The 20,216-nt window shown below is 43.3% G+C and overlaps 3 protein-coding genes across 4 annotated transcripts; 1 reads left to right on the forward strand and 2 right to left on the reverse strand.

The window, feature by feature from the left end:
- Positions 1–620: 620 nt before the first annotated feature.
- LOC118283790 (steroid 17-alpha-hydroxylase/17,20 lyase) lies at positions 621–5,307 on the reverse strand. Its single transcript, XM_035606144.2, has 8 exons — positions 4,895–5,307; positions 4,634–4,772; positions 3,503–3,738; positions 3,054–3,140; positions 2,594–2,812; positions 2,221–2,390; positions 1,693–1,796; positions 621–1,486 (listed from the first exon to the last, which is right to left on the reverse strand). Exons 1-8 carry the CDS (start codon positions 5,207–5,209, stop codon positions 1,206–1,208), a joined length of 1,551 nt encoding a protein of 516 aa, XP_035462037.2. The 5' UTR covers positions 5,210–5,307; the 3' UTR covers positions 621–1,205.
- Positions 5,308–6,472: 1,165 nt separating this feature from the next.
- On the forward strand, positions 6,473–8,333 carry borcs7 (BLOC-1 related complex subunit 7). The gene is made up of 5 exons (XM_035606155.2): positions 6,473–6,641; positions 7,469–7,531; positions 7,778–7,821; positions 7,910–7,930; positions 8,061–8,333. Exons 1-5 carry the CDS (start codon positions 6,510–6,512, stop codon positions 8,110–8,112), a joined length of 312 nt encoding a protein of 103 aa, XP_035462048.1. The 5' UTR covers positions 6,473–6,509; the 3' UTR covers positions 8,113–8,333.
- Positions 8,334–10,376: 2,043 nt separating this feature from the next.
- Positions 10,377–20,208, reverse strand: nt5c2a (5'-nucleotidase, cytosolic IIa). Of its 2 annotated transcripts, none has more exons than XM_035606148.2 (18): positions 20,088–20,208; positions 19,495–19,644; positions 17,925–17,998; positions 16,988–17,105; positions 16,808–16,903; positions 16,588–16,679; positions 15,871–15,928; positions 15,652–15,745; positions 15,486–15,539; positions 15,268–15,351; positions 15,055–15,096; positions 14,846–14,953; positions 14,555–14,621; positions 13,792–13,962; positions 13,481–13,532; positions 13,268–13,328; positions 12,866–13,042; positions 10,377–12,768 (listed from the first exon to the last, which is right to left on the reverse strand). In XM_035606148.2, exons 2-18 carry the CDS (start codon positions 19,593–19,595, stop codon positions 12,499–12,501), a joined length of 1,719 nt encoding a protein of 572 aa, XP_035462041.1. In that variant the 5' UTR covers positions 19,596–19,644; positions 20,088–20,208; the 3' UTR covers positions 10,377–12,498. The 2 variants fall into 2 exon arrangements, with proteins under 2 accessions (XP_035462041.1, XP_035462038.1); XM_035606145.2 differs by lacking the exon at positions 20,088–20,208 and adding an exon at positions 19,995–20,071.
- Positions 20,209–20,216: the final 8 nt, after the last annotated feature.

Raw genomic sequence — 20,216 nt, forward strand, 5'->3', positions numbered from 1 at the left:
TTGAGAATAAAGTCAAAATGTCGAGAACAAAGTCAAAATGTTGAGAATAAAATCAAAAATTGTGACCTGAAAGCACATTCCAGCAGCACCCAACAACCCGATGTTGTTGTTTTGTTAGCCAGTTTGCTAAGCTACCGCTAGCTGCTAACCAAGGTGTAAAGTTGCGATATTATTATTGACAGGCTGAATCTGGAAGAAGCGATTGCGGTGACACCGGGTGTTTGCAACATGAACGTCAACGTGTGTCCCGACACGATAAAGTTCAACTGCAAACAACCGTTAATGAGTTTCGAGAGGCACGCAGTTACCGAAGCTTAGCGTAGCTTTGCTAACGCTAGTTAACGTGGACGTGTGACAGCTGAACTGGAACCACAACACGGACGTTTGGAGTATTTCAACTTTATTCGTGACATTTCGACTTTTTAATCGAAATGTTAAATAAATTTAAAAAATCTTCCCCCTCATTTTGTCTCTAATGGCCCTCATTGTCTTCCGTATTATTAATTCATTCCCTTCAACCTTCCACACTGGGAGACGCAGGCCTTCGTTTCTCCTTTCCCCTGTTTTATAAGTGTGATTCATCATATTTTAAGTGTCTTGAAAAAAGATGACAGAGCACATTTTTTGCAAATAAAAGCCTTTAATAAAAGGTTATTGAATACATTAAAAGAAAATGAAAGGAACTAAGATTCTTTTTTTTCCAAAGGGCGTTACAGGAAGTGTAACTTTAAACAGAGGAAATTACATTGTACACTGAGACAGAAACAAAAATAAAATATATATATATATAATATATTTCAAAAGCAGGTACAGGCTGACAGGCAGAACATTATACAGTATATGTGTAGCTGCTTGGTATCAGTATTGCTCAATGGACTCATGGTTGAACGACTCTTACAGGCAGAATCCATATATTTGCCTTAAAAGATTCAGGCAGCTTCTCCTATTAAATATTGATACCTTGTCCATATCAGGTTTTCTCATGGCAGCAGAGAGAACTTGTTCAAATATTGCATTTCATCAAACTATTCATAAATAATGTCTGGAACTACTGTTTGACAGTAACTACTGTTTGACAGTTACATTCTAAATAATAATAATAATAATAAATGTCATGCAATACAAAGAGATGTTCCGATTTGATCAGTTCACCGCTGCTCGCTTGATGTCGACTCACGACCGAGAGCCGCTGGCCGGAGCCGGCCTCAACACGCCTGGCCCTCGCTCCTCTCCCAGCACGGCCGGGGCGCGGCGTTCACCTTGTACTTGGCCGGCTGCAGGACCACGCCGAACTTGCCCTCCAGGCTGGGCAGCGCGTGGCCCGGCGGGACGGAGAGCGTGAAGCGCTGCAGGATCCAGGACAGGAAGAGGAAGAGCTCCATCTTGGCCAGGGCCTCGCCCAGACACACCCGGACCCCGGCGCCGAACGGCAGGTAGCTGGACGACGGGATGATCGGACCCGTGCCGTCGCTGTTCAGGAACCGACCTGCGGAAGAAGCCGACGGGGGTCATAGAAGCCAAACAACAGCGGTGCTGATGTTTATCATATTTGGGCTACGTTCTGAGAAATAGATCAATTTGACTTCTTTATGGACTGTATTCTATTGTGTAAGAATTAAGCAAGAGTGCCATTTTGTTCTTATTGTATTTACTTACTTCAATATATTATGGCACAGTGCCGGTTCCTCTCACCTGGGTCAAAGAGATCTGGGTTTGTCCATTCCTTCTCGTCGTGGTGCAGAGACCACAGGTTGATGATGACTCGGGTTCCTTTCCTCACGGTGTAGTCGCCGATGCTGCAGAGGAGCACAGACACAGAAGAGGAGCTTATAGGAAGCTGCTTTCAGACAGGCACTGAAGTCCCGACATCTTTCTAAAATCCAACCCCCCGAGTAAAATATCGGGAAAACATTTGAGTAAGCGCATTGTAAAAGGGCAGCAGGAAAACCTCAGCGAGTGGGTGGACATGTTGATGACCATAATCACAAACACTGTTTTCCACAGTTGAATCATCATCATGTCCTGCCTCCTGCATGCTCTACCCAGACGCAACACAATGTTCAAGAAATGTACCTGCTGTTGTTAACGCGTCTGGCTTCAGGCCGAATGTCTGTTCAACATAACTGCGGCTGATTTGATTAGTTACTGATCAGGTGCTTTGCTTCCATCCTCTCTGAGGAGGATGACAGTGAATGGGTGTCGCGACAGCGTCGCGTGTACCTGGTGTCACTGAGGGCCACGTGCGGGATGAGCAGCGGGGCCACGGGGCGGATGCGCAACACCTCCCTGATGGTGGCCTCCAGGTACGGCAGACTGCCCCTGTCGCCGAGCTGGGGCCACCGCCCGCCGCCCACTTTACTGTCCAGCTCCTCCTGGATACGCCTCTGCACCTACACAGCCACACAAAACACAGTCAGAGGTAAAAAAAAAACAACATAACACAACGCACAGTATAATAACTCAATTATGTGATTACAGTGACATCTAGTGGACTCCAGAGGAACTGCAGTGTAAGGCACTTCAGATTATTAAAGTAACAGCCCCCCCCCCCCCCCCCTGCCCTGTCTGCACCCTGCTGCTGCCTCAGCCTCACTTGCGGGTGATGGATGAGGTAGGCGACGGCCCACTTGAGCACAGTGGTGGTGGTCTCCACTCCGGCCCCGAAGATGTCTCCCACGGTCATGAGGAGGTGGTCGTCGCTGAGGCCCACCGACTCCGCGCTGACCTCCGCCGTGTTGTTGTTCTCGGCGCTGCGCTTGGCTCGGAGCAGGGCGTCCAGCAGGTCCCGCTGCACGTGGTCGCTGTAGTTGGCCTGCAGGGGGTCACCACGAACATACATAGAGGATATATGTAAATATGATCAAATAAACATACTGGAAACTTTATCCTTCGTATCTGTCGAATTGTACAGTATGGCCTGTGATTTATTCTACACAGTAAGACAAGTTTTCACACTTTAGTGAGTTCCAGTTGCAGGTCAGGTTTGGTCACTGACAAATGACAAAGCAGTCGCCATTTCTAGTGCACATTCATTCTGAAGCAGAAAACTGTACCTTGTGTTCATCGTATTTCTTCTGCAGGAGTTCGTCTCGGATGGAAACGCACTGCTTCAGAAGGCGCAGGTCTGCATTGGGAAAAACCTGCGACAGACAGGAGAGACAGACACTGAGGAGGTGTGTGCATATACACATTATGATATACAGTATTTTCTGTTTGTGTATTTGTCGCATCATTCATCTTTGCATCCACATATGATTTGGATAGTAAGGTTCGGTTTAAATATCTAATTTTGCTAGGAACATATTTTTTTTACATGTGAACAAATGACTACATTTATTTGAGCTTAGTTTTTACTTCTGCACCGATGTTCAAAACCCCTCAGGATGCACCTGTAGTCATGTTCCTTTACATCTACTGAATGTCTTCTTATTTATTGCCTCATTTCCAATATTCAAGTTGTGCTCTAATCATTCTTCTCTCTGATCGTGTCATGTTGTCTTACCTGCAGCCAGGGGAAGATGTCCACCAGGCTGTCCTTTGCCACCGTGTCCACGATGCCCTGGCTGTAGTCCAGCATGGCCTCGAACTCCGGGTCGCCGCGGCAGTAGGAGGAGTTAAAGCAGAGCGAACAGATGACGTTGGTGACGGCGCGCGTCAGCTCGGGGGACAGATCCAGGGCGAGTCCGCCGGCCGCCGCCTCCGACAGGACGGAGCACAGAGACTGGGCCTCGGCACACACTGAGGCAGGACGCAGGAGGCACAGAGGAGACGTACTCACTTATTGACATGTGTACGATGCTTTGTCTCCAAAATACTCCAGAAATGGAATAATCTCCTCCGGAAATAGTCCCCAACAAATGCACTTTTTTTTCCTTTTTGTTTGGTTGTTGTTGTTTCAGGAAATGAACGAGCCTTTTAAAAATTGAAAGTCTATATTTTGGTCGAGGTGTTTTTAAAGATTTATGACTTCACCAGGAACCAGTAGAAGTCAGAAAATACTAAGAGACAAACAGACACATTTTTGGTTTTAGGTCTTAACATGGAAACTGTTATGAATAAGAACAATTTAGAAGATTGTTCTCTGCTTTATGCTTTTACAGTCCACTCAACTACTAGAGACTGAAAGTGATGGAATCCTGACGATTAAATCCAAGAGGGAGTGAAAGTTTACATTTCTGTTGTCTACTGTGATTTGTAGCCACCTTCCAACCCACTATCAACCGCGGCGGAATAAGAAACTAAAATCTTTCACTCGAGTAAAAGTAGCAATACCTCAAGGTAATTCAAAATCCTGCGTTAAAGTATTTGCAGCAAAATGTGCTTTGAGTGTCAAAAGTAAAAGAACACATTAGCCAGAATGACACAACTCAGAGTGATATGAAATGACAGGATAATTACAAAGAAATGACTGTACATGGCTGTTTAATAGTTGTTTTAACTACTTTATAAACTGTTGGGTAGTTTACAGTACAAAGTTTACAGTGTTTTATGAAGTGAGTGGTTACTTTTATGTAAAAAACAATCTTTGGAGTAACCAGTGACTAAAGGCGTCAAATTAATGTGGGGCAGTAAAATAATATTCAGTACATAAATATAAATTTGAGAGGTAATTGAAAGAGGGATGTGCACTCACCGATCTTCTCGATGGACGCCGAGCCCTCCCCGAACATGCACAGAGCTCCGTGGACTATTTTCCTGTGGAACTTCCAGGTGGCACTGTAGTCTCCGAACGCGATGTCTTTCCCATCTCTGGTCAGAACGTCTGTGGTCACCTTCAATCACACAGGGCGGGGACGGGGAAAAGGAAGAAAAACAAACATGTAAGTGACAACTGCCGATGCCGAGACGAAGAAGAGAAGAGATGATGAAGACATTAAAGAGGAGGTGTGCCCACAGTTCTAGGTCTCCCTGCGAACATCTTTCCCTTCTTCAGCAGGACCTCTTTGGCGTGTCTGTGCTGGTTGACGACGATGACGGTGTGGGAGCCCATCATCAGGGAGTACGTGTCTCCGTATTTCCCCTGCAGCACCTTGAAGAGCACATGGGGAGGGTGCGGGCTTCGCAGACTCAGCAGACTGCCGATCAGGGGCAGTGCGGGCAGGCAAGGGGGCCCCTGGGGGCCGTGCTCGGACCCTCTGAGCTTCAAGTACACCGCCACCAAAGCCAGAAGCACAATCAAACATCCACACAGACACAGAAACAGAGTCATATCCGCAGCGGAGGGCCCCGACGGAGTGGTCCGGTACAGGGGAGGCCGAGCATCACAGAGGGGCGCTGTGCAGGGCGGCCCTCAGCTGCCGCGGGGCCGGCGTTTTTATGCTGCTCCTCCAATGCCAAATCCTTGACTCTGAATGTGTGTAACGCCATGCCAAGTCAAACAAGATAAGACAATGCTTGATTTATTCAAATCCTTGCAGGGAAAAAAAAACGTGACAGTATCCCTGGTAACACTGTGACAGAGTACACTGTGTGCACTACGCAGTGGTGGAAGGAAACTTCGCTGTTGTAGTTTTGGATGCTTTTACTGGGGAATTCAGTTTCCATATTTTGGCTACATTTAACTGACAGCTGTAATTTAACATTATGAACACGAAAAACACACTATAACACTTTGACATGGAGGCGTAAATGAGCTGCTTGAATCTCAGTAGATACAATAATGCCACATCATGACGGGGGCTTGAGTATTCCTGATAGAGCTGCAAGAGTTAATCGATTAGTAAGGGGCCTTTCTATGAGAGGGGGGGTTTGCATGTTCTCCCCCGTGTTCTTCCAGGGTTTGCGTGTTCTTTAGACAGTATGTCAGACCCTGTGATAGACTGGATGTACCCCCGTGGCCTTTCTGACTTCGCCATGTGGCTGCTCTTGTCCTGAGAACAAACATTTTGTACAGAGGTTAGGTTCTGGTTCAAACGCAGCGCCCTGAATGAGAACTACAGGTGACCTAGTGTTACAGTTAAGGTTACAGTTAGGATAGCTCTGTGACGACAATGTAAATGTGTATTGGTCTCAGGACAAATGCCTCTTGACAAAAATCTGGATTTTGCTACCCTCACCACCCAAATGATAAGCTGTATGGCAAAATACATATTCTATACGTAATTTGCATAAAATCCTATTTATATCTTTAGGTTGACATATTCTTACATTACATCTAACTATATACATATCTATCTAAATGGACTGAAAAGATTTATTAATATTTTTACCTGAAATAAAGGGTCTGATAATGTTTTGTTTTTTTTAACCCCAGACAACTTTTATCAAGAGAGCAGTAATGATGTGACTCCAAACAGATTTATCACTATCACTGTTCATATATTTCATGTATGTGGTAATAAAAACAATGGACAGTAGATTCATTGTTTGTACTATTATCTACTTTCTAAATCATTTTGAGTTAAAAAGCAGAATTTAGTGTGACAGGTGTGTATTTTGTTCTTGTTCTCCTTTTTGGACCGATGTATTTTGTCCCTCCCCGCGCACCGTCGCGAAACCAAATCAAGAAAATGGCGTCCGTCGACTCGCAGCCGCGGTTCGGACAGTCCGTCAAGGGCTTGTTGTCCGACAAGGTGGGCTCCTGCAGCGGGGACGTGATCGCACTGACCCGCCAGGTGCTGAAAGGATCTCGCAGTCAGGAGGTAAAGCGACGCGAGTGTTTTATTCCCCCGCTTTTTCTTTCCACGACAGTTTCCTCTTGACGCTAGCTGAACGGAGAGAACAACCGGAAACACAATCAGAGCTGCGAGACTGTGTATCAAAATAAAAGCATTCAGAATCGACTATAGTTGCAGGGATTTGATTTTGAAAGTAAATGCTTTAGGTTTTATTTTCGTTAACTTTTGCTGACAGATAAATGTAATCGATAAAAAGCATTTTGTTATGTTATTAAAATGTAGCTAAACGTTTTTACAGAGCAAAGAGAGATCCAGAACATAGAAGGAAGCTCTCCACTTTATGGAAGCTTCAACAGCTTGATGCCAATACTATGAATAAACAGTATTGTTTCTATGTTGACACACTGACTTTGAATACTTTGTAATAACAATATAACTATATATAACTATATATATAACTATATATATAACTATAACTATAACTATAACTATAACTATATATATATATATATATATAAAAAACTATATATATATATATATATACACACATATATATACATGTTGGTGTTAACATCTCCCTTGTACAGTATTTTGTCTATGTATTTCTATTCTTTAAAAATATTTTGTCCTTTCTTGTTTGATGTCTGATATAAGTTTGTCATAATCACAAAATATCAATGTTATAATTTAAAAAAAATTCCGGTCAAACTCCAGATTTCCAGGTCCCAAGATCTGTGACATGTTTGTCTGACAAAAGCAAATAACATTATCACTGGCTATTAATTCATGTGAAAAACCATTACCATAACTTGCAAATCTAAACTAGAAGTTAATGCTGATGTGTCTTTCAGCTTCTTGGTCAAGCAGCAAGAAACATGGTGATTCAGGAGGACACTATCCTTCACTCTGAGGACGTGAGTGTCACACACACACACACACACACACACACACACACACACACACTGTACTGTACAACCTGCCACAGGAGGAGGACGACAGAACCCCAAACAGTTCCACACAGAGATAAAGGCATACAGGAAGTTTCTCAGGCTTAACCAATAAGATGTCAAGCGATCTGGTCGATTGTATGAAAAATTATAAAAATGTAAAAAAAAAAAAAAAAAATTCACACAAATTATTATCATCATCTGTCATTCCAGAGTCTGAGGAAAATGTCCATCATCACCACACACTTACAGTACCAGTGAGTATCAGACCGCGAGTACAGATCTGTGTGACGTTTTGTTTCAAACTGATTATTGAGTCTGTCTCTGTTTCTGTCTCACGCTCAGGCAGGAGGCCATCCAGAAGAAGTAAGTCTGCACACACCGCCGTGTTTACGCCTTTCTGACATAACCGTCTGCTCACCGAGCCATAACACAAAGTGATGACGTGCGTCGCCGACCTCTCCCGTGTTTTTTGCTTGTTTTTTCCACTCCGCAGTGTGGAGCACTCTAAAAACCTGCAGGACCAGCTGAGACACCTGCTGAAGTGACTCACGGCGACACACGGGAGGGTTCCCGTCTTCAACCGACACCGTCTGAGCAGGACTGAAAACATCGGCGGGCTTCGATACCGGATTCGTACCTCGTGACCCCCCGAGCTGACAGGCTCAGCTGCGTGTGGCATCGAGGAGCCGTCAAACATTTGTTATTGAGTTATGTGAAATGTTTTGTTTTTTTAATCTGTTGTATTAAATTATTGTATGAAACACCATTTTTTTCTGTGTCGTTGTTGCTTCTCCTAATGACGAACAGCATCTAACACCATAAAATCATAGAGGATCAAATACACGCCTGAAAGAAATTAGTCTTTCACACATTTGTTAGTTTGAATCTTCGGTCGTAGATGTCAAGATTTTGTCTTTTCGCTGCATCAGAAGCTCAGATGGTACAAGTAGTAGATATGAAAAAGGATTACCATGGTTTAAAATCCGCACACACTCAAATTCATACATATAGTCAGGTCAAAAGGTCAAAACACATTGAAAAAACTTATTTTCACGTAAATCTGCAAATAATCAGAAAGTTTGACAATTCAGAAACATTTAAAGGAGAAAAGGATTCTGCACCGTTTCAAGGTCAGAAACAAAATTTAAGCATATTTGGGGCATTGATCAACCTTAAATTGATTATGCAAATTCCCTTGAGTTGTAGGCCCTTCTTTTCAGATGTCACTTGGGTGGAGTTAAAGTAGTTAAAACAACTCAACTCATCAGATCATTGCTTAAGTAGCATTGCGACAGTGGGAGAAGTGCAGGAACCGGGAGATAACCTACTCTGTTGATGGACACCTGCACCAAGCTGACTACACCCTGACCAGGGAGAAGAGCCACTCCATTCTTCAGAGACATGCTACACTCCTCGATTCGGACTGCAGCAGGATAATGAGAGAGACCAGAGAATACCTGGGACTCCTCTGAAGGTCATGTACTGTCCTCCACTGTCACCTGAGCTCAAATCCACTGAGATATTATTATTATTTTCTGTTCCGGTTGGATTCAAAATCATTGCTGCCTCTTTTAGGACTGAAGAGATCTGAACTGAGCAATCAGAAACCTGAAAAAGGTTTGGCAGCGAGACACAGAGTCCACATCACCATCCAAACTTCTGACGTGTTCCAGAACAGTTTGTTTGGTGACTTCAATCCTCTGGGGTCACCCCAGGGGTCGGGGTGCACCCAGTTCAGCGTTGCACCAGATGCTTTGATCCAAATGTACCAACTTGCAAATCTGCACGTAACTGTGTGCCTCAGAACAAGACGAGGATCTACCTACAGAGCAGCGAGAAAGGCTTTTTTAAAATTTTAAACCTGAATATTCATCAATGGAGTATAAACACATCTGGAGAAAGATTAACAATGACAAGTCTCAGTGTTTGGCTGCGTCAGCGGACTCAGACTCGTGATAAGGCGCAAGAGGGACAAACTTATCGGCGGCCAGCCCCGAAGGCCGAACAGCTGCTTGACCCTGACGGCGTCCCTGAGGCTTGTAACCCAACGCCGCACACGTGTTTTCCGCGTGACACCACGGAGATCCTGCTGCCCAATGAGCCGGGGCCGCGCGCACGTACAGTACAGAACAGGGGACACACACACACATACACACACACACACACACACACACACACACACACTGGCCTTCAGTGGCCAACCAGCAGAAATATCAGTGTTTCAGAGGGAATGCTGCGTTTATGGAAAACACCTGGACACATGAAACACGTGGAAAGTGTCTTTTGGTTTAAAAAGAAAAAAAAAGCTTAAGAACTGAACCAAAAACATCTGGTCGATGGATGTTCGTACAGAAACACGTTGTGTCTCTTATGATAGTCCGTCGATCACTGTACAGTCTGTACTGTAGATATGTCTGTGCTCAACACTGCAGAGCGACGTGTTCCGAAAACTCTAGCTTTTATTTACTGCACTCGTTCTTTTAATTACATCTGTTCAACTCATTACAATAATTCCTTTTTTTTCACCCCATAGAAACATCTCTGTATGTATTTTGAGAACCACTTTCTAACTTTGAATTATAATTTGTTTTTCGAAAATTCTGTCTTTCCACCTTCAAATCTTGTAATGTAAGGTGTGAAGTCGGTCTGACGGTCGGCTATTGGGGGGAGTGTGTAAGTGTGTGAGTGTGTGTGTGTGTGTGTGTGTGTGTGTGTGAGAGAGAGAGTGGATGAACGACAGGAAAGGTACAAAGGTGTTATCTATAAATTAGCCCCTTACAGATGGAATGAATACTTCAAAGCTGAAATATCAGATCAGAAATTTTATTACAAATCAGTCATGACTCAAAATCATCTTCACTTTTCAACAGATTAAAAAACATGCATGTTGTTGATAAAAAACAAAAAACAAAACATGACTTAGGTTCAATGTGACACATTTAAATCCCCGTCATTAACACAGGCGGCACAGCAGTTCTGAAATCGGCGGTAACTGCTCACTTTGGAACGAGGCCTCCTCCCTGTGAAACCTCTGTGTTTCCAGCAGTAGCAGAATAATACAGTCCGAGTCTTCTATTGCTCCCATACTCAACAACAACATAAATATCTCAAGGTGCAAACGGAGCAGAAGTAAAAGCAAAAAAACAAACCAAGTGTCCGCTTGAGCAGAGATCCTCATCACCGCCAGCGGGAAATTTACACTTTGACCCACAACAACAACAACAACAACAAGAGGAGAGGAAAAGAAAAAGAGACAGCTCGGGAGTCCTCACAGGACAAAAAGCAGATCTGTGACTTTCTGTGTGAACACGAAGAGAAGAATCACGCAGTCGGTGAAAAGGGGCAGCAGCAGTTCCATCTCCTCTAAAGATCAATACTGAGAGTCAGGGTTTCATAAAGACTTAAAAATCAGAGTAGTAACAAAATAATCGAGAAAACAGCCGGATCAACTCTGATGTTTGTGGTGAGATAAGTGCGCAGACGTAGCACACACTTCACCTGACCCATGATTAACAGTAACAGCGTGTTAACAGCACACACACACCTGATCATCAGCAGGTTCGCACGCACGCACGCACGCACACGCACACGCACACACACACACACGCACACACGCACACACGCGCACACGCACACACGCACACACGCACACACGCACACACGCACGTGTGTTTGTCAAAATCGTCTCATCTAGATATGGACTTTTTAATCCAAATTCTTACAGGTCGTAAGATGAAGAATCATCTTGATGACGAATTATATTACTAAGTCATGGTTTTGAATCATTCAGATTCATAGTCTCATGAGGAAGACAACAAAAATTCTACATTAAAAAAATAAATCGAACGTTTGTCAAACCTATTCATAATAAGAACATTAATCATAACAATCAATAGTTAAGTCTACATCTCGACTTGCTTACCGTCTCATAATAATGAGATTATTCTAACTGTGACCATGTCGAATTTTTTAATCTATATTGTTTGAACTCCCCAGAATTATGACTTTCTCACAATACCATAGATGTAATTTAAACCCGTTTCAGAATATAAAATAATAAGACATGGACTTGTCTTGTAACAATTATCAAAGTTAAATAACGTTCTGGTTTTTATTTTTCCTGTCAGACGTGAGCCTCATCACCTCGTCCACCACTTTCATGCCTGTCAGACCAACATTCTCCCTCACGCGCGTGTGCTCGGTTGAGGACCCTGTTTCTATTGTTCAACAGGAAGAACTGGGAGATGGAAGAAGTGAATCTGTGATCATGTGATCACGTGACCATGTAATGACAGCAGCTTCACTTCTGACTTCTCCATGATGCAAACATTTTAATTTGTTGCTCAACACAACATCTCACACTCCCGTGTTTAAAATAACAAACCGTTTGATCTGTTTAAGAAAATACAAAACATGTCACCACATCCCTACATTTGAAAAAATAAATAATGGTTCCAAAAATGCACAGTGCATTTTTTCTTTTTCGAAGCTGGGTAAAGATTAACCTCTTCCCCTTAGGCGCATTTTTTTTTTTTTTAAAGTTAGAGGAACTGCACGGTGCAGGAGTGAGCAGCGGGACAGTGAACTGTTCACAGTGCAAATTAATAAACCGAATTAAGAACAAATTAAAGCCCAGCAGAACTAGGGAGGATCCAACAGCTGCTATACCTGAGTAAGGTAGATCTTCTTCAGGAATCTACGCTCACTTTATAATACAGTTACCAGGGAGGATGTGAGACCTCTTGAGTCCACATGAAGAAGACCAGGTCCAGGTCCTGGATACCTGCTCTTCTACAGTACATGTAGAAATGGATCAACAAGATACAATATAATCAGCCCTGTAGATATTATCAAAAGAAAATAAGAACTTCAAACATTTAAATCAGATTAAAACTAAGAACAAAATTCATCTGCCAACTCCACTCCTTCATTTACTCCTCCTCCTCTTCTTCCTCCTCCTCCTCCTCCTCCTCCTCCTCTTCTTCCTCCTCGTCATCGTCTTCGTCGTGGCAGTGGGTGATCTCCTGCGGCGGCTGGGGGAAGAAGTGCGGCGGCTGGATCTCGCTGATGGATCGCGTCAGCTGGTGCCGCTTGCACTCCATCTCGTTGAAGTCCGTCTCGTGGCGGTTGCGCGTGGCCAGCGGCGACTCTGTGTCGATGACACTGACGTGGGCGTGCTCCACCGTCGACTCGTGAGGCATCTGGGAGAGAAGAGGAAAAAAAAACAACCCCCTAATGTAAAATACCTGAAGAGCAGACGAGGGACTGACCGGCGGCGGCGGCTGTGGCGAGTCTCACCAGCACGTGTGCAGCTCTGAACAGGTAGCTGAAGGGATAGTAGAGCAGGTTGATGAAGGAGGCGGCATACAGGTCGGCGTAGCGCATCACCTGGGAGGCAAACAGCGTTTGACGGGAGCCGCTGCGGAACAGACTCCCATTCATGCCGTAGCACATGTCCATGTCGTGAGTCACTTTCTGAAGAGGACACAGAGAATATATTTAATTTACTGATATTTGTCTCTGGCAGCCGTGATTCACATTTGTTGGCAGAAATATCTGAGGGAAAAATGTTCTTCAAACAGAAGTGATATAAAGAAACTTGAGTAGTGTTGATGGCGGGCATAAACGCAGCAGCAGCGATGCGTTTTTAAACTACGACGTAGTGACGTGGATGTAGTGAAACGCAGGAGGAAATTGTACCTTAATCCGTCTCTGCAGGGAGCTGATGTCGGGCCTCTCGTTGCTGCTGCTGTCCAGATGTCTGAGGACCAAACAAAAGTGTAACACAAGTTATAAGTCTCCTTAAATTAATTTCTTTCCCTTCGCCAAAAATATTTTAAAGGGTGCATTAAGAAGTTTCTCTGATATAAAACGATACACGACAAACGGCTGCTTCGACGAAGAGGAGCTCACTTGTAAAGTTCTGCCAGGAAACACTCCAGAGACTGAAGTTCCTCAAATATGGCTGGAAAACAAACATTAGCATCAGCATTAGCACGTTGCATCGTATTCCTGTCGTTTTAATACCCAGACAGCATGAGGATCTTATCCTAACTGCCTAAAAAACGTTTTAATAGTCTGTTTATCACTGAAGTACTACTACTACTACTGCTGCTACTAAAGACAAATCCTAACATATTGTATTCCTTTCACTGCTGAATAAAAACTGGAGTCATCAAGCTGTATTTGCATGTATCTATGAGTGTGCACGTGTTTAGGCTCACAGCTTTTGTCGGTCCACACGTGCAGCTCCTGGGCCAGCTCGGGTATCACCAGGAACGTCCTCCAGCCCTGACGCTTCTTGGATTTGAGAATATCACCGAAAATGTGGTCTCCGATGTAGAGGATGTCTTTTCCCTTGGCACCCAGCAGGTCGCACACGATGTCCGAAGAACCTGGGGAGTACAAATGTGACATTTGGACACTTACAGCTGAGATTAAGCCTCTTAAAAGGGTTATGTTACATTTGTTGTTGTAAATACAGTATCAGGTGTCTGGTTGCTCGGGCTCGGAGTCGTGTGTGACTCCTGCGGAGAATTGATTGTGGTTTTCTCCGTGTACAAGCTGAAGTATTTTCTTTGGGGAGTGTACTGTGACCACTATACGAGTACACACGGTATTAGATTACAGGCCGGTGGCACGCTTCAGTTTGACGACCCTGTTGTCGTTTCTATTCCCGTGTTGCACAAGGAACTTAGTTGTTATTATTAGTTTCTTCAAGCTCAATCAGAAAAAGTTTCCGATCACTTTAAAGATCAAAGAAAAGTTTTTGATCATATACCATATATAGATAGATTCAAATAGAAGAGTGAGAATAGTATTTTGTTTGTCCTCAACTGATCAGATGAGCTGCAGATTTGAGTCGCTTCTTCTTTCTCTGAAGTGAGAAGTGATCATGAGAAAGAAGAAAATATTGCTTTTGAGAAAACTTTGGTGGTTGTTCCTCTTTTTAAAAGCAAATTAAATTAGAAGAAAAGAAGCTTTTACCTCCAGAGTAGATGATACCGTGCTGGAGAGCTCCGGTGTACGTGCCGATCTTCAGCCGACCTGTCGTCTGAAAGAAACCAAGACTCTCCCTTATACACGGTAGAAAGAAAAAAAGGATCTTACAGAGTTTCTTTTCCAATCTTTGTTCAGGAGTGTGATAACTTAAGCAAAAATTGCAATAGCAGGGACTATTTGAAAGAGAATTAAGTTCTGAAATGAAACTATAGTATCTTCACACACACTTTCCAAACTAGAAATTATATATATGAGGCTTCCATAGTTAACACTCACAGTGTCGACCTGCCGCAGCACCGTTCCCTCTCCAAAGAACACGGGCTTCCGGGCGTCGACCAGGATCAGGTCGAAATAGGACTGCCAGAGCCGATGGGCTGTGCCCGGCTACGAAACACACACGCACGCAAAATGGTTCAATTAAAGTCCACTCAGATCTTTTGACAAAACACATTATTTGATCAATATTATTTTGGCACGAATTTTACCTTTGGGCCGTGAGGAAAGTCAAACAGGTAGGTCATAATTTTCTGTCAGACAACAGGTGAAGATATTGGTTTTAACACTTGTGGTTCAGAACAAACATCATCTTGTTTTATTAAGCGCTGTTGAATTGTATCTGTAAATGATGAAGACAAGACAGTAGGTTCTGATATGCTTTAACTATTCATTGACATGTTGGATTTGAACTTTGACCTCACCTGTGTGTATTTGTAATCACTGTTGGTGACCAGAAATACTTTGGCTACTTCGTTCATGCGACTGAGGAGGAGAGGAAGCTTCGACTGTGGGGGGAAGAATAAACCAACAAACATTTCAAAACGTAGACGACCTGAACAGCAAATGAGACTGGAGCTACAATGTGTAGTTACCACTTGGGACTATACAAAATAATATAGTGGTTACTGTACATACTTACATCCTTTACCACGTACTTCTCCAGGTTTTCAACTGTTTTTTGTTTTAAGGATCCCTGTGAAAAGAAAGAGAACAGCGCTGAAGGACGGACAGGAGCTCTGACTGCAGGAGACATCCTGCAGCTGCCCGGACGTGGGATTCACGGGGAAAAGGGAAAAAGCATCTACCTTGAAATGAACCCAGTCCACGGCATCCCGGACGTCCTGGAACATGCTCTTGTAGGACAATAAGAGGTCGCCATCTTTGAAGCCGGTCTCACAACTACAGAGGAGATTAAAAATCGTGTGATTACATTAGAGTGATTGAATCATTGGGTGCAAATCAGGCTCTTAACCAGAATATCACATTCAATTCCTGATAGAATTTAGTGTGTGACTCTGCAGCACCTTGAGTATCTGGAGCAGTTACTGAAGAAATCAACCAGGCAGGCGAACAGGTAGGTTTCTGAGGAGGAAGACAGAGAGACCGACTGTGAAGCTGAATATCAACACGTGCCACACGATACAGTTACAATACCATTTTCCCCTTTTTCCAATACATTTACAAAGACGAGGCTAGTGAAGCCTTCAAGTTACAAGGATGTTTTTATGTAGGCCCGTCACCATAATTACGTTATCCATAATGGATTAGTTAAAATGGTGAAAAATGTTGACCGTGTTTCTCAAACTGATGTTTTGTTTTGTCCACAAACCAAAAAGATATTCAGTTTACTGTCATGGAGGAGCAAAGAAACCAGAAAATATTGACAAGTTAGGAAGCTGAAATCAGATTTATTGAAACTACTTAAACCGATTTATCGATTATCATAATAGTTCCAGATTAATTTAGTTGTCGGTTACTGATCAGCTAATTGTTGCAGCTCTGCTAATATCACACAGACATCAAACCTACAATTCAAACCTACTGGAGGTCACCGATTGGTAACATGGGTAATTATTTTATAGACTAAATGATTATTTCAAAAAATTAAACAAATGTGCCTTAAGCCCGTTGATAAAATGGCTGCCCAAACAGTGCTCTGCTGACACGCGTTACAAATTAACAATAGCCTCCATTTTTAATTCTAAGGTCATAAAAGTAGTTGTGTCGATGTCTTTTCTAACCAGGCAGGTTGAAGAGTGTGTTGAGGATGTAGAAGCGCTCCGTGTCTCCACGTTGAATAAATTTGTTGGGGTACATCTCTCTGATGTCAGGTCTGTGCAGAGAGAGAACAGATACAGATACTGTTAGAGGATAGATGGAGGAAGGGTTCCAACAATGTGGATAACCACCTCGTTCTTTGAATGGTGCGGTTGGCAGCTCAGCTGGAGTCTTGGACCTCACCCTCTCAAGAAGTTGAATCCTTGCACACACACCAGGATGTTGCCATAGGTGTCCACTTTGAGCAAGTTGCCGTACACCGTGTCAAACACCAGACCTCTGAGGAGAACGGAGAGAGGTGAGCGAGGACAGAAAAGGCAGAGACAATAAGCACAAACTGAGAGGGTGAACATGTGAACCGACCTGGTGGGGAAGGACGGGTCGTAGACAAAGTTGCACAGGTCTTGTGGATATCCGATGGACACCAGGCGCTCCACTGTCAGGTCAAAGCCCAGCGACTCATACTCGGGAGATTTATACACTACACAAAAAGATAATGAAAAAAGTATATGGATATGTATTTCAAAAAAAGACAAGCACAATTTATTAAAAGAATAAAAGCAAAGTCAAACAATTGTTGGAACATTTTTGACAAAAACATGACAAATATTTTCCTCGACAATTTCCAAAAACAGCTTGAAGAAAGTTTTTTGTCGGATTTTAAAAATAAATTTGAATTTGCCCTTTTGTTGTTTTGTGGTTAAGCAGGATCAAGATATGTGTTGTTTTTTCCCCAGAAGAGATTTAATCAATTAAGTTAGTAGGGACACAAATAAAAGAGATAATAAGGATTAACAGACTAAATTACTTTAATGAAGATAAAGTGCAAATAGGAGTGGTAGATACTGAATCAACTCACTCATTTTGACACATAGGGAAGAAGCTGTCCAGTGCAATGGGAAAAACAACAAGGTTTAACAAGGGAACAAGATGTTGTGATAGAGGCTCTGTCATGTGATCAACCAAGGAGGATGGGAATTTTTCACAGTCATTCACAGAGAGTTAAAAATCCATGGGAGGTTTCTGGTTCAAAAGCAGATGCATGGTTTTATTTGCACATACTGCACACTACTACACCCATATTGCTTTAACCCTAATCCCCCATCCCCCCCTTTTGCCGGCTCCCATCATGGGCATGTGTGGGATCACAGTATTGATTGACATTCAGGCCAAGAATATCCCAACACACAACTGGACGGCAGCAGCTCTGGTTACACTTCGTGCCCCATTGAACCAGTCCCATGTTAGTCCTTTGCTGTGTTTTCAAGGCTGATACCAAAAAGGCCCAAACTGAACTCACCTGCCAGAGTGTAATCCATGTCGAAACCGAAACACTTGATCTTCTCCATGGCCAAGCTTCGGTTGACGAAGACTCTAGAGGGTGAGAACAGTGTTTGGTAAATGAGACTTCCCACGACACTTCTCTAATTCATAGAGAACAGCATCTAGAGCTTCAGGAGAAAACAACAGAGCAACATTTTATCAGTGTGACTGTGCAACACTTCCTGGATGATGTTTTATAGCATGGCAGGTTGGGTTTGGACCCGCTATGAGACCCTCACATAATACTTAACCACAAAACCATATATCGGTTGGCCGATAATATCGGCCGACATATTGGTTTCAGCGCTTATGTTTGCCAATATTAAATCTTTTATTGTACAGAATAAACAATGCCGAAAAAAGTGCAATGACGTTTATTTTGCGTAAAATAAATTACGTTTATTTTCCTAATTTAAGTTCTATATATTTGGTTATATTTGAGTTTTCTTTTTATTATAGTTATTTATGATTAAGTTTATGGATAAACTCAAGTATCAAGCCTCAATGTCATTTCTTTGTCACAACATTTTAGGAATTGTTGACGGATTGAAATATATGTATATCAGCCGATGTATCGTATTGGAAATCTTTTATTACTTAATATCGATATCAGCATCGACCCCCAAAAATCAGTCTGCCTCTACCTTATCATTTATTGATTTAAGATTATTAGAGAACAGACCCTGCAATAACAAAAGAGAGTATTTAACAGATGTTCTACATTTTCATAAAATGATTGCCCTCCAGAGACTCTCACTGAGTCTCGCTGTGTGAGCGCACGTAATAAAAAATAAAAAAAACACACTTTGCACAAAGAAGGTTTGTTAAACAACACCGTCTTGCTTCCTCTCACATGAATGACTGCCTGTATGCAGAAATACAGATTATACAGGAGTGAAACATATAATCTGTGACTCTGCTCAAACTGCACACACTGACCACTGGAGTCTGTATTCAGATGGTGTGAGTGATGACGTCAGATTGACAGCAGCGGATGGGGATGGGGGAGGGGGGGGGTAAAAGTAAAGATGCGGGAACAAGGAGGCTCAGACCACAAAGACAACCAGCTGCCTGTTTCCACGACGGGGATAAAACCTGACTCACAGTCAGTGTCAGTATGAATGGAGTTCCTTGATGAGAGGTTGGATGGGAAATCAATTTCACACTATGGACATTAAAAGCAAGGGCGTCACTTGAGTCAGTATATAGTTGCGGTTTGTTTCAACAACAAGAAGGATGGCGTACCTCATTGCAGGATGGTTTTGAGCCAGATCCCTTGGAAAGCTTTGTAATAGAGAATATACATGTCGTATTACTGTACCACTGAACTCATGGCTGCTGCTCAGTGAAGAATCTATTTGCATCTCACGTCCTTTGTTACTTACAGCCCCACAAACAGTAAATGATCTGCTATCTGGAAACCTGGACTTTGTAGCACTGGTAATAAGTTGTGTGTGTGAGGAGCAGGAGGAGGAGGAGGAGGAGGAGGAGGACCGATGGTCCGTGTTGATGCTGCAGTCTGATTATGATTATGATGAGCAGCATACCTGTGGTGCGCCTGGCGTCGGTACTTCTTCATGGCCAAGCCGTCCATGTTGGCCGGCAGGTCGGCATAGTTCTGCAGACGGTCGCTCCAGGAGGTAGTCATCTTGGAAAACGACAGCAAAAGCAACGGCGGCAGCAGCAGCTCAGCAAACCTGTTAGAGGACACACACATACACACACATACACACACACGGACGGACAGAGACACACACACAGAGACACACACACACACACACACACACACACAGACGGACACACCGATGAGTCAGGTGTTTGGTGGGAGTTGCTTGTTAGACGCCGTAAAATGCAGCAGTAAGGAAAATGGAGGCTAAGCTAAAGTTAGCGCATGTTAGCCTCAAGTTAGCTCCGAGCTGCTAATGTTAGTGATAGCTAGCATTAGCTGGAAAACAAAGACAAAAAATAACTATTCCGGGAATAATTAAAAAACCTGTGTGGGGTGTCGTACATATCTGATAGCTGGCGCCTCGCTAACTTCACGTACCTGCATGTAGCAGCACTGTAGCTAAATGCTAACTGACACACTGGAGACAACAACAACAACATAAACAACATAAACAACATAAACAACAGGTACCGTGTAACTGCGGTAACCTCTTTGTCGCCCTACGGGAAAAGCGGACTGGAGCGGACGCTAACGGACGCTACTTTGTTGTAGTCAAATTCTCGCTGTCAGTGTTGTCAACTCTCGCGAGACAAACGAGAA

This window comes from Scophthalmus maximus, chromosome 10, assembly GCF_022379125.1.
Source record: "Scophthalmus maximus strain ysfricsl-2021 chromosome 10, ASM2237912v1, whole genome shotgun sequence".
NCBI lineage: Eukaryota > Metazoa > Chordata > Actinopteri > Pleuronectiformes > Scophthalmidae > Scophthalmus > Scophthalmus maximus.

Bases quoted from the DNA above. Each gene is read 5' to 3' on its own strand.
- LOC118283790 (XM_035606144.2), bottom strand. From the start codon at position 5,209: ATGACTCTGTTTCTGTGTCTGTGTGGATGTTTGATTGTGCTTCTGGCT. The intron at 1,797-2,220 runs GTACACGCGACG...GCTCCTCTGCAG, and splicing joins GTGGCCCTCAGTGACACCAG to CATCGGCGACTACACCGTGA. The intron at 1,487-1,692 runs GTGAGAGGAACC...CTTCTTCCGCAG, and splicing joins CCCAGATCTCTTTGACCCAG to GTCGGTTCCTGAACAGCGAC.
- borcs7 (XM_035606155.2), top strand. From the start codon at position 6,510: ATGGCGTCCGTCGACTCGCAGCCGCGGTTCGGACAGTCCGTCAAGGGC. The intron at 6,642-7,468 runs GTAAAGCGACGC...TGTGTCTTTCAG, and splicing joins AAGGATCTCGCAGTCAGGAG to CTTCTTGGTCAAGCAGCAAG. The intron at 7,931-8,060 runs GTAAGTCTGCAC...TCCACTCCGCAG, and splicing joins CAGGAGGCCATCCAGAAGAA to TGTGGAGCACTCTAAAAACC.
- nt5c2a (XM_035606145.2), bottom strand. From the start codon at position 20,065: ATGTTGTTTATGTTGTTGTTGTTGTCTCCAGTGTGTCAGTTAGCATTT. The intron at 19,645-19,994 runs GTACGTGAAGTT...GTCCTCTAACAG, and splicing joins TACAGTGCTGCTACATGCAG to GTTTGCTGAGCTGCTGCTGC. The intron at 15,540-15,651 runs GTAGATGCTTTT...TTCTTTTCACAG, and splicing joins TGGACTGGGTTCATTTCAAG to GGATCCTTAAAACAAAAAAC.